Raw genomic sequence first — 12416 nt, forward strand, 5'->3', positions numbered from 1 at the left:
CGTCTCCTCCAGATTGTTGCTGACTACAGAGAAGATGCTTCTGTTTTAACTTGCATGTAAATCTATTAGTCTCAGCAGTTAATTAAGGTTTCTACAAGACAAAGGTGAACAGCTTTAAAAGAAAGGAACAATTTTAAACTGATTAAAATCAGCACAGTTTTGATATGAAAGAGCATCTTTATGACAAATTGAAGTATTTTTAACCTCTTGCATGATACCTGGGCCTGAGCTGGAAGGTACGTTTCTTCATATCATCAGTGGAAAAAATTCAAATAAAAAATATTGAATTGATTTTAATCAAACTGGGCTCTCCTACTTAATGATTTGTGTTCCAGACTGTGCTCATAACTGAGCTGAGGATTTTCTCCTCAACAAGAAAAATAAAATCATGTTGAAGCTCCTCTGTCTTTTTTTACAGACAGCTTCAAAAATGTGCAAAATGCTTGTCTTCACCCTCACACAATGAATTGAAAATGTGTATTTACAGACTGTTTCTTTCCATCTATCTGACAAACATCTCAGCATTCATACTACTAACAAAAATCACCTAGTAGGCAGCAGTCCCGGAGCTTAACCTTAAACACCACTATTTAGATAATGGCAAATTTTAAAATCTTTCTCTTAAATGTGTTTGCAGGAAGCTTTGTTTGCTGCAACATGAACTGTTGCAAAGAGCAAAAAAACAGAAAACACATTTGTGAGTTCTTCTATTTGTACCAAATATATTTTATCTCCCAAAATTGCCTGCAATTCTGGTTAGGTTTTATTCTGACACTTGATTTATGTCATTCAGGGGGATTAGGAGCATACTACACTCATCCAAAGTTTTAAGCAATTCTAGTGAAACTAGTATTTATGGCTAAAGCTTTGAATACCAGGAAAGCAGTCAGAAGTGCACTTTTATTCCCAAAGAAAGGCTTTCCTGAATGCCCTAAAGTGGTCTCCCCTAGGCTGGGCAAGCCCCAGCCCCAAGCTCAGCTTTGGTCTCTCCTACGTCCACAGCAAGGGGTGAGCAGCCTCCACTCCCCCAATGCAATGCAAGGCTGCTTCATCCCCTTCCAGGCTCCCCAGTCTGCTTAGACTGTGAACTCTTTGGACCAGGATCTGTTTGTTTATAGTATTTAGCATAATAAAGCTTTAATCCCAGATATAGCCCCAATGTGCCACTGCACTGCTGATGGCAAGCAAAGAGAGGTGCGTTTTGTAAGGATGTACTTCCCCATCCAAATCTTGCTTAATACGGAAGCCTGGGCAAACTGCGCACCTTACAGCAAACGTGTTTCTATTTCAGTTTGTTTTGAAAGGCTGATGGCCCAGATTTTCGCCCCAATTTTTTTACATATATGCATATATACGTATATACATATACTCTCCACATTTTTACATATATGCATATATAAATATATACACATATTTTCTCCAATTTTTACATATATGCATGTATAAATATATGTATATACATATATTTTTACCAATTTTTACATATGTATGTATAAATTATACATACACACTCACATTCCTGTATTATATACAGATGATACACGTGCACATGACACTAAGTCTCCTCTTAGGAGACTCCTCTCCACTTCCACAATCAAATAAATTGCTGCCATCTCAGCTAATGTAATGAAATGCACAGATGGAGCAAAATTACAATACTAAGGCATGTAAAAGGAAAAACCAAGGAACGTAATCTTCCTAAAGACACCTTCATGCCCAGCCAAAGAGAGTGCTGCATGGAGTAAGAACAGGGTAGCAGGCTTTAATGGAGCCTACAGCCCATAGTATTAGTTTGAGATCCATTTTTACGAATTATTGCTTGGTCAATAGCATAGCAGTGCCAATGCAACTGGCTCTAAGGCATGCCAGTTTAAGAACCCAGAACTAAAGAAAATTAATCCAGTGCACACTAATGATTAAAATTGGCTGACAGGTCTCAAAGCGCAATGGAAAATACAAAATTATCCTTAGGCAAGTGATTTTCTGCTGGAGTTCTGCAGGGATTGCTTTTTACTGTTCTTTTAATTCCCCCTTCCCTTCAGCAATCCTGGAAGAAAACCAGCGACTGTGGTTGCAGACAACACAGGGATTAGGATAACAGAAAGCATCGAAGAGAGCAGGCCACCGATACACATTGATCTGAACTGCGTGGGTAAGTCAGACAGAAAATACCATGTGTGTTTTAACACAGACGAAAAAAAAAAACCTCTTGAAGTTAGGGTGTGCTGCAGAATGGAGCACAGTGCTTGGGAACAAAGGATGGGTCTCCGTCACCTTCAGTGATGACATCTGAGCTGCCTTTACAATCCATGGTGTTTAGATCATGACACTTCCACGCTGCAGGAAGGACTGGACACGAGAGGTGACACACACAGGGCAAGAGCCACAAGAGGATGAGAGTAAAAGGAATTGGTGCTTTGGAAACTGGCTATTAAGATCAGGTCTCCTCTGGTGAAATACAGCTCTGAAGTACATCCAGAAATAGTCCTCAGTACATCGGACCGATCAGTTGAGACATATTCTAGAGGCTTAAGGACAATGAAGCAATGTGGGTGTAAAAGATGGAAAGGATAAGTTCTTTCCTGGCTGATAATCCTCCCCTTTTATGTCCACCCTCACTCGTCCAAGAGCTCCTCAGGTCCCTTTCTCCTAAGCATGGGCTCCAACACTTGAAGGGACACTGTGGACACATCCACAGCCTCCAATAGCTGTTTCCCCTGCACTGTAAGCAAGTGCTTTGGCAAGCCAACGACGAGAGCAACGTGCTACCCTCGTCACTTCAGAGCATCTTTTCCTCCTGCCAAGCAGCCCCATGATTCAGATTTCATATGCTTGCTCCTACAAGGGACTACCCAACATGCTGAGCTGCTAGAGGATTTTTCCAGCTATTTCATGCACTCTGCTTAATCACAGCTCTTCTCACCTGGCAGGTACAAGGGCTCTGAGACAGCCACAGCCGGAGAACAGCAAGGAAAAAACCCAGGTGAACTCAAGTTCACAGACACGTCTACACACTGCTCTGCAGGCAGTACTGTGGCCACTATGTCAGCATCTCAGCCAGCCTTCCCATCATTTCTGTTGGGAATTCAGTGACCTAAATCATTGCATTGCTAAAAAAAAAATCTAGCTGATATATTAAAAGTACGACTCAAACATCTGTTAACTTGACTAAATACAACTCACTATCTTAACCAACAGAGTCGTTACTCCAAAACTGTATGGCTCATAGAAGCATCATGTTAGTTTTATGCTACATAAATGCTAATTTGTGATACAACTTGAAAGTAAGAAAACTCCCACTAGGAATAATTTTTAAAAGATGCAGTTTCAGGTAGATTTTCACGGGCAAAGGGGAAAGATGTGAACTCAGGCAATATGTTCCCAAATTTGAAGTCTTTATGCCTAAGAACAGGAACAGCGTAACTTCTCCAAAAGCAGCTGTCAGAATACAGCATCTAAAGGCATTACCTCTAAACTTTTTCTGAAATGTCTAAACTATTTCTTGCTGAAAATTTCCAAAATTCCCAATGCAAGATGTGTCAACACTGAAGTTCCCAGTTAAAAAAGTTTGGAAAAATAAAAACCGAAACAAAGCATCTGAATTAGAAGGTTTAGGCATCCTCAGCATAGATGTCACCACCAGCCTCCCCCTCCTCTTTCCTATACACTAACACAGAACGGCATAGAATTTTACATGATTTTATTACACAAGTAGTTAAAGTATCATTACCTACTATGCTACATATAACCAAGGGTAGCTGTGCAACCTTACCCTTGCTAAAAACTCGTAACAGGGGTTTCAGGACTGGTATCGAGGTGGCTGGAAATGACTTTGTATGTTCAGAGAGGACCTTAAGTGAGCTGCCCCCCTTGTAACCCAAGAAAGCTGCTCCCCACGTTCCAGGTGAGCACAGCTCTGAAGTCCCATTACAGGGTCACCCAGTGATTGAACTTTCAGGCTCAAGATTTTACTGCTGGATCCACTTCCTTTTCACAGCAACCACCTTCTGACAGGCAGGACAGAGAAACCTGACACTTGCCATGAGGCACACAGTGACTTTCAGCTAATCCTGTTTAATGAGGCATTCCCCAAAGTGCCTCTCAAGCAAGGGGTCAGCTAATCCCATTCACTGACAGGATTTTTTTACTCTTAGAAAATGGAAAGTGGCTGAAAACAAGAATATTTCCTTTTATTTTGATTTACAGATAGTGCTTTGAAGAGGGAAACCATGACATTTGGAAAATTAAACGTGAGCTGTTCCTGTCCATTATTGTTAAACCAGTAACTTTCATTAGATGTTGGAGAAAAACGGGCTTTTAGACAGGCTCTCCCATTTAACCAGCTATGCTGAGATTTGTCATTTAAAGCACTAAAAAAATGCTAGTACTGTTTTAAGTGAGGATTAAACAGCACTTAAGAGCATTTAACTGCCATCCTTCTACAGACAATGATTAGATAAAAACTAATAATTTTTAAAGATAAAAATGTCATTGTTAAAATCAGTATAAGAAATTGAAAATCAATAGTTTATACCCTTATAAGAAAGGCACAATATTTTAGACCAATAGCCACACAACATACTTTCTTAAAATGAAGAACATGTGCCTCCCACTCAGCTATACTGGATACGTGACAAAAAGGCTGGGTGCTTTGTAGTAACATCCGAGAAAGAGGAACAGGAAACCAGGTCAGTCTGAACACTGAACATATGGGAACTGGAGAGTAATCAATGGTTTCACAGCTCTCCCCAACATTAGAGACTCATTAAAGCACTGAGAAACATCAGCTATCTGAAGAAGATGCCACCTGTGTTCAAAACACGCCAGACATGAAAGAACTCCAGCTACTTCACAGGATGCCTGAAATGAAGTGTGTTGCTTTACAATAACCATAATCTCCTGAGCCTCCAAGAGTAGCTACCTTTGAAATTAAACTATATTTAGGTAAATGCAAAAACAGTGAATGTTTTCAATTGCTTTTCAGCACTGAATTTCTCAAAACAAGTTATGCCAATGCTGAGAATTCATTTCAAATGAACTTAGCACCTACCTCCAGCAGTACAGACAGCAGTGAACTTTACACTGTAGTGGTGAGAAGTGGCTAAACCAGCACACTCTTCTTGAATTAATGAAAAAAAATGACCTAACATAACCTAAATTCACTCTCATTGTCCTGCCACTTGTAGCTCTGTATGAGTATTTACCTATAAAGACTCCTTTTCATGGGTCATAAATGGAGCATGATATTGTGAACGGCAAAAGCCAACACCGCATGTGATGCTGATCAACACCAGTCCTCAAGAGAATCAGTTCTGGAGGAGCAAGGAAACAACTCTGAAGGTCTGTTCACTCCACACACCGCTTCTCTACAGAGTTACTTTTATGTGATTGCCTGCAATGCCCTACTCACTGCTGTGATGCTTGTCTGGACAGTCCCAAACTTGCTCTATGGTATAAAGGTGATTATTTCTCGTCCAGCTCAATGCAAGATAACCACTCAAGTGTTCAGTTAGCCAATAAAACATCTTTTGCACATTGATTTACAAGAGACAATTTTCAGGAAACAGAGATGACATTTTACTGCTCAAGCAATAAATCATCTACTGATACTGGGGGCAGGCAGAGCAACGTGAGAGACGAATAGCTGTATCTTAATTTTACATATTAAGAGTTTGACTGTAAGAAGCGTTAAGGAGACATTGTGACACACTCAAAATGCATCTTCAGTGATATTTGTCCCCAAACACCTATGCTCCAACAAACACACACAGGGAAGGTAGAAGTGGCAAACAAAGTGTGGTAGCTAAAAAGCATGTTCCAAAAACGCAAGGAAAAAATGTTGCTCTGCTATCCTCATAGTACAGTGAAGTAACACAGATAAAGCTCAAGACTGGCATCAAAATGACTTCAGGGGAAGTTTCTGATTTGGCACGCTAGACTGAGTTTTCAACAAAATCCATCCCCAAGACTGACCTCTTGAAGTGGTTTGCCAGGACTCCCACCAGCTCTCCAATCCTGCTGTCATTAGAAGGCTCTTTACTGAAGAGACAAACAATGAGATCCTTGTTGTCCTTCGTGTGGAAGACCACGAGCTGGTCCTTTCCATTGGAGACACTCAATCCTATCAACTGTGAAGAGAAAGCAAGAACAATATTATATAATATTACATACGTTGATGTATCTTTGCTACTCGCCAGGCTAGTTCTTTCCTCTCCAAGATGCCACATTCATTCTCAATGTCTACCTCTACCACAGAGCTCAGGGCAACGGCAGTGTGCAGGTCCTCAGTACTCCTTCCACAAGCTGAAAAAGTCAAGGTGAAACACCAGTGGTTTTTCAGAAGTCAACAGTCTCAAAGGTGTGAGGAAATTTTACCATCTAGACCGGGTTCACTCTCAGCAACTCTTGCCAGAAGCAGCAAGGTCCCGTGTTACTGTAGTGTCCTTCTGCCTATCCAGCACCACGGGCCACCCACCAAAGAGTGCACCAGGTGGATTTCTAACAGCCAAAGCCTTCTTTCCCCAAAATCTCACACTGAATGACACCGCATGGTTCATTGGCAGAGCCACAAGCCTGCTTTTTTTTTTTTTTCTTTTCAAAGGAAACCAACAATCATCATGAGTTTGGCCAACAACCAACTTCAAATTCACATACGCAGTGCTGGGAATGCAATGATATGCAGATAATGTAAGAATGAAGTTTACTGAAAGCCTAAACATCTTGATGAAAAATATAAGTCGCAAACTCTGCAAAGCCATGATGATTCCAGTATTTAGGCATGGATTAAGGTCTTGCTGTTCTGTTCTGACAAAATAAAAAGGTGTGGGGTTTTGGTTTGGTGGTTTGGGGTTTTTTTTGTTTTGCTTTTTGCCTATCAAGTAACTGCTACTTGGCACATTAAAAGCTTTGTCCTCATCATCTCACAAAGCAAAACCAGGAAATTTTTTAAGAGTGGCAATCTGCGTACATAGGCTATTCAGATGAATATTAGAAAAAAATAAAAAATGAATCTCTGCTGGGGAAACAAAATGTAAGGATGGCAAAAGAAACATCAAGAGGCAAGTACATTTAACAAACTGGTGCTAAAAAAATAAAATAAAAAAAAGAGAGAGAAAGGCAAAAGAATGATGATACAGAGAGAGAATACAGCAGACCTTCCCTGTCCACTAAAGGACTACATGACTCCTTTGAGTAATCCAGAGATTTGCATAGAGAAGCCACATTCTCCTCAAAGTCAGAAGCACTGATATACCATTTTGTGGAAACGAAAGTCTCATTATTCCCTTCTTAAAGAAAAAAGCCTTCTGTGTAACCCCGCTGCCTGTGTTGGAAAGGATATTAGCACAAATCAAGCTGGAGACTACTCACTTCTTTCAGAAGCATGAATCATATTCAGAAACAGTCTGGATCCGTATGTTTGGTTTAGCAGTCACAACGTATTACTTCCAAGAAACCTGTTCCAGCTCTGGATGTCTAACACATACCAGACAGCAGCATCGTCCCAGAAAAGCACACCACAACCAGCATGCAGCAGTGCAGTGTATGCCCTATTTTCTGGATAAAACACTACTCAAGTTTAGACTCACTAATATTTTGTTGGCTTATTATCACAGTACAACAGTCTGTCTGAACTACAGTAACTGCTGATATTTCAAGCATTGAGCAGAGACCTCCTGCTACCAGTTGCATAATATACCCAACACAGGTGGAGTTTATTCTCTACTGTTCACACTATTTTGAGGTTATGAAATACTTTAAAAACAAGCTACACTTCATGCACAGACATTAACAGCTGCCTGGGTTTATAGTGTCCCTTAAAATTAATTTGCATGCTTAAATAACATCCTGTGAGCACAATAGCACCACAGGGACTACTGCCATCAAGGTTTTAAATGTGCACTGAGTGTGAAAGTTGAACAAGTTGAAATCTCTGGATTTGAAAAGCCTATTTAAACATTAATTATTCAACAGAAGCTTGTTAGAAGTCCAAGAGCCCTTCAAAATTTTCCTATTTCACCCCTCCCCGTAAGACTATCTGAACAAATAAATATAACACAAAAGAAACAATTTCAGAGAAGGTGCTTATCTCAGTATTTACAAACACTAATATTAGCTCTGCTTAAAGATCAGGAAAAAATTCTCAGCATCCACAGAACATCTTTTATTGTATTCAGCACTGTACTGGGAAAGGTAGTTGCAAGATCCTTTCTGCTGCTCAGTCGCTTTTTAATTCCTTTCTGCCATTATCTGTTTATTTTCTCTCCAGGTAAGAACAAAAAGATAATTGTATATTGGTACTTATGAGGCGACTGCCAGAATGCTTGCACACAGAAAATCCCCCAAAGTAGCATCTCAATCCAGCAAAATAGTCAGGGTAGTGAAAGGAAAGTTATTGCTTTGTCATCATTTGCACAAAATTACAGATTCCTCAGACAGGACACAAAATAACAGAATGCAGAGCCTGGGACCCGAGCAGCCATGCATTACAGGCTATACTGAAACCATTTACATGTAAACATAGTTAAAGGAGATGGGGAACTGTAGTGCAATTTCTTCAGCCGAAAACAAGTTTATGGTCGTAACAGACATCAGCTGACTGTCTCCAGCGAGATTTCCATGGAAACACGATCCCTAAGGATGTTGCCATGTTGATAGGGTGCTTTCAAAATGCTGACAGTGAGCAGCACAGCTAACAGGCAGACAAATTTCAACTGGCTTCACCTTTAGATATTGGAAGGGCAATCCATCTTCCCCAGTGAACACACATCCTTCTAGTAGAACATATTTGGTACACCGATATACATCAAGAATGGTGTAATTATTATCCATTTGCTTCTCAAAAATCTTTGTATCAGTTCCACAATTGTTCTTTCCCCAAAAGGGAAGGAATCTCTGTATCCCTAATTGGCTACTTACAGCACCTCCCTGTACACTATGAAAGGGTTTCCACACAAGAAGGGATCAGGCACGCAGAAAAATGAGAGAGAGATGCAAGGCAGCTCAAGAGGTGAAAGACAATGCATATTCAGACAATTTAGTAACAAATATAAAACATAACTACAAAAGGAAAAAACAACTGCATTACAGCATTAACCATTAGCGGGAGTTCAATTTACAAAATCCTGGCAAAAGAAATACAAATATTTCATGTCCTATATATGAACCAAATAAATTTCCAAAGTCTCTCCTCCTCTCCCCTCCTCCTGCAGTGCAGAGGGGGGTCAGCAGTAAATCAACAGGATCAGTGAGCACGCCCTGGAACCACCATGCAATCCCAGTGTGTATGTGCAGATTTTCTACTGTTCCCCAGGAACACAGTGCAGGAGAAGTAAGTAAAAGGAGAGGCTGTGTCCAACAGAGCAGAAATTTATCACTACAGCATTTACCAAAGATAGCTTTCATCAAATTTCCACTCTGAAATATTATTCTGACACCTGTATGAGTCAGCGAAGGGTCTTTTGGACCCATCCCTCCTGTTAAAAGTACTCCAGGACCTCTTCATAGTTGCTCAGGTCAAGGAAACTGTTCAGTCAGGAAGCCTTGTGGTAGGTTGCTAAAGGGAATAATTGCAGATCTATAATAAATCTAAATAAAGGTGATTTATATCTACAGAAATTTAAGTATTCTAAGAGCAAGAGACCTATATGCACAGACCACTAACTGTTTTGCTGCTAGAGGAAATGCAAAGCAGACAGCCAATATACAGCCTGTGCTACAGCACTCTGTAAGAATGGATATTCTATTTTAGATGTCCGTGTTTTGTGAAAAAACAATAACTACTAATATTTCTATGTAACAGATATTCTGCAGACAACCTACAAATTGTATCCAACTTGCTTGCCCCCTTTAATGTTTAAGGCATTAAGAATTTCAGAGGAAAATGTTCAGATACCAACAGGGACCCGGTCTTGTGCTGTTATGTAAATGTAAAAGCTCCACCTTTAAACCCATCAGGCACACAGGTAAAGCAGACATTTTTCTAAAACTGTGATAAATACAGATTTACCTATAATTACTAATGTATTAAGTGGATTGCAGTGGCCTAGCCATTTTCTATAAGGTAAGAGTGCAGAAAACTAGTAGTGAGAAATTGTGATGGACAAAATTCTACCTTATCCACCTGAGTTCACCTTGATACTTCACAAAAAAACTACCTGTCCAGGAAAAACACTCTGCATAGTCTCTATGTATTTGAACAAGTTGGTTTGCACAAGCAAGAGTCAGCCATTTAGCAGCGTAATCTGCTGACAATTTCATTTTGCACAATTAAGAGATAATGTCAGTAGAACAGAACATCAACTGAGGAAAATGACCTGCAGCTGCTAACTCCCTGGCAGTAATGTCTTTTCAAAACAAGAGACACTGCCATGGAGACATTGCTTTGTACAGCGAATAACGAATTGGGGTACGAGCAGGTTACTCCATACACATGCTGCCATGGGTGGTCGGTGCACAGCTTAGGTGGGTGACCAGCAAGAAGGTTAGAAGAAGACCTATAAAACCAATGTTACAGATGCAGTCTGAGCTAATCATTCACTCCACATTTGCAGATTAGATTTTACCGTTACCCTAATCCCATCTCTGCTCTTTTAGCAATACAGGGACACCAGATTTATTATTTCTCCAAATGCAAACATCCCAACAAATTTGTGTACGACATTTCCAAGCAACCCAGCCAGGTTCTGTAGGTTTAAGATAACCATAGTAGTGTTACCTCAGGCTGAGTCAAAAAAACAAGCAGTTGAATCCACACTCCAGGATGCTGAAGAGCTAAAATGAGGTTTTCCCCCATCCCCCTTCCTACCAGTGATAATCTGCTGCTTTGTCACTGGCAGCTAAACTCTGCTACCCCAAAGGCGAGATACCTCACTATAATTCCGAATTTAGCTTTGATAAGATTTACATTAAAAATGAACAAACAAAAAAAAATTTCAAACACGACATGAAGGATCAAACAAACCCCCAGAGACACAGAAATTGTGTCATAAGCTGCTGTGAAATGCTAACCCCCTTATGGGGCCAGGATCTTGCAGCGCACAGCAAATAAAAAAACAAATAGAAGAAAGAGCAGAAGAGAGTGTGATAAGCAGTTTGGGTTTTAGCTTTTATTTTATGTGCTGAAATTAAAAGCTAACGTGATGCATCAGTGTTGTAGATAATTGCACTATAACTGTTTTAAAGACATTAAATATATTAAAAACTGTAAACCAAGGTCTTTTTCCATTTTATGGATATGAAAATGGAGCTAAACAGTAGATGCACTGCCCATGACTAAGAGAGCCCGAGATGAGATTCCCCAGTCCCTGTACTTACATTATAGAGGGGGATGGTCTTCATCACTTTGTACTGCTTCATAGGGTCCATCTTATAAAGGTGTCGATCAGTAATGAAGATTGCTCTGTCCTCCACCTTATTGAAGCGATTGACCTGTAAAGAAGCAAATTTTCAGTCCCACTAATCACTGCAAGAACATGCAGAATAAAACTCTGCAGCAGGAAATATCCAAAACTCACACAGCTCTTAAACAGGTTTTCTCCACAGATCTTGAAACAGTGAAAAGGGAAGATGGATCCCATAATCCCATTTTACAAATAGAGAAATGCAGAGTCTTGGAGAACCAACATTCCCAGAGTTATCCAGCATGGCTGGGGCAACCTAGGAAAGTCTACGGCCTCAATCAAATAAAGGACAGACGCTTTCCCCTAGCAATGTTCAACCTACATCCCTGTCCGCTGGCAGACACCAAGCCCAGGCAGATGGCTGTTGTTACTACATTATACATGTGCCTTTTTCACCCCAAAAGCATGATGCAGAATACCTGCCCTGCAGAGCCAAACAGGGTGTCACCAGGGTCTGTGACAGTCCAGACCTGAGGCATTTGAAAGCAGATGCTTTGGCCCATCCTGAATTCAAGCAGGTCCCATTTCCCTCTTTTAAAACATCTGTGCCTTCAACGCAGCTAAGCAACTTGCCCAAGTGGAAAACGTGGACAACATTCCTTCCCCTGCCCATCAGTGGATGTGTTAGCTGAGTACGGGCACGCTCCACCGGTTTTGCTGAAGTTGTGCCACTCTGCAAGAAGGAAGAAGAGACTGAAGGGGCCAGACGGAGCCCAGGAGAGCCAAGCCTGTACACAAGGACCTAGGCAGCCAGGTGGTGGGAGGAAGGCAAGGTTATTTCTTGGCAAGCAGAAGACCCAAGCTGGAGTGCCGTCTGGCTGCAAGGGGTGTTGAACACAACCCTCTCCCTTCCTAAGTAAGAGAAGCAAAGCAAGAGCACAACCAGTTTCGTCTAAAGGCTCACTGCCATTGAGAACAACATCCTGTTGCCCCTTCCAGGAGGTCCTAACCCCATACCCTGAGCTAGCTCTGGTGCTCATCAGCCCTACCAATTCACTAACCTGACAAAAATCTGCC

The 12416-nt window shown here is 40.9% G+C and overlaps 1 protein-coding gene across 1 annotated transcript in view; it reads right to left on the reverse strand.

The window, feature by feature from the left end:
* The window catches only part of MYO1D (myosin ID), a 161957-nt gene that overhangs the window by 53708 nt on the left and 95833 nt on the right, over positions 1-12416 (reverse strand). The window contains exons 20-21 of the mRNA XM_030021143.2: positions 11314-11427; positions 5974-6128 (exon numbers count right to left, since the gene is read on the reverse strand). Of these exons, the coding sequence (XP_029877003.1) occupies positions 5974-6128; positions 11314-11427 (269 nt within the window). The remainder of the gene's footprint in view (positions 1-5973; positions 6129-11313; positions 11428-12416) is intronic.

This window comes from Aquila chrysaetos, chromosome 8, assembly GCF_900496995.4.
Source record: "Aquila chrysaetos chrysaetos chromosome 8, bAquChr1.4, whole genome shotgun sequence".
NCBI classification, from domain to species: domain Eukaryota; kingdom Metazoa; phylum Chordata; class Aves; order Accipitriformes; family Accipitridae; genus Aquila; species Aquila chrysaetos.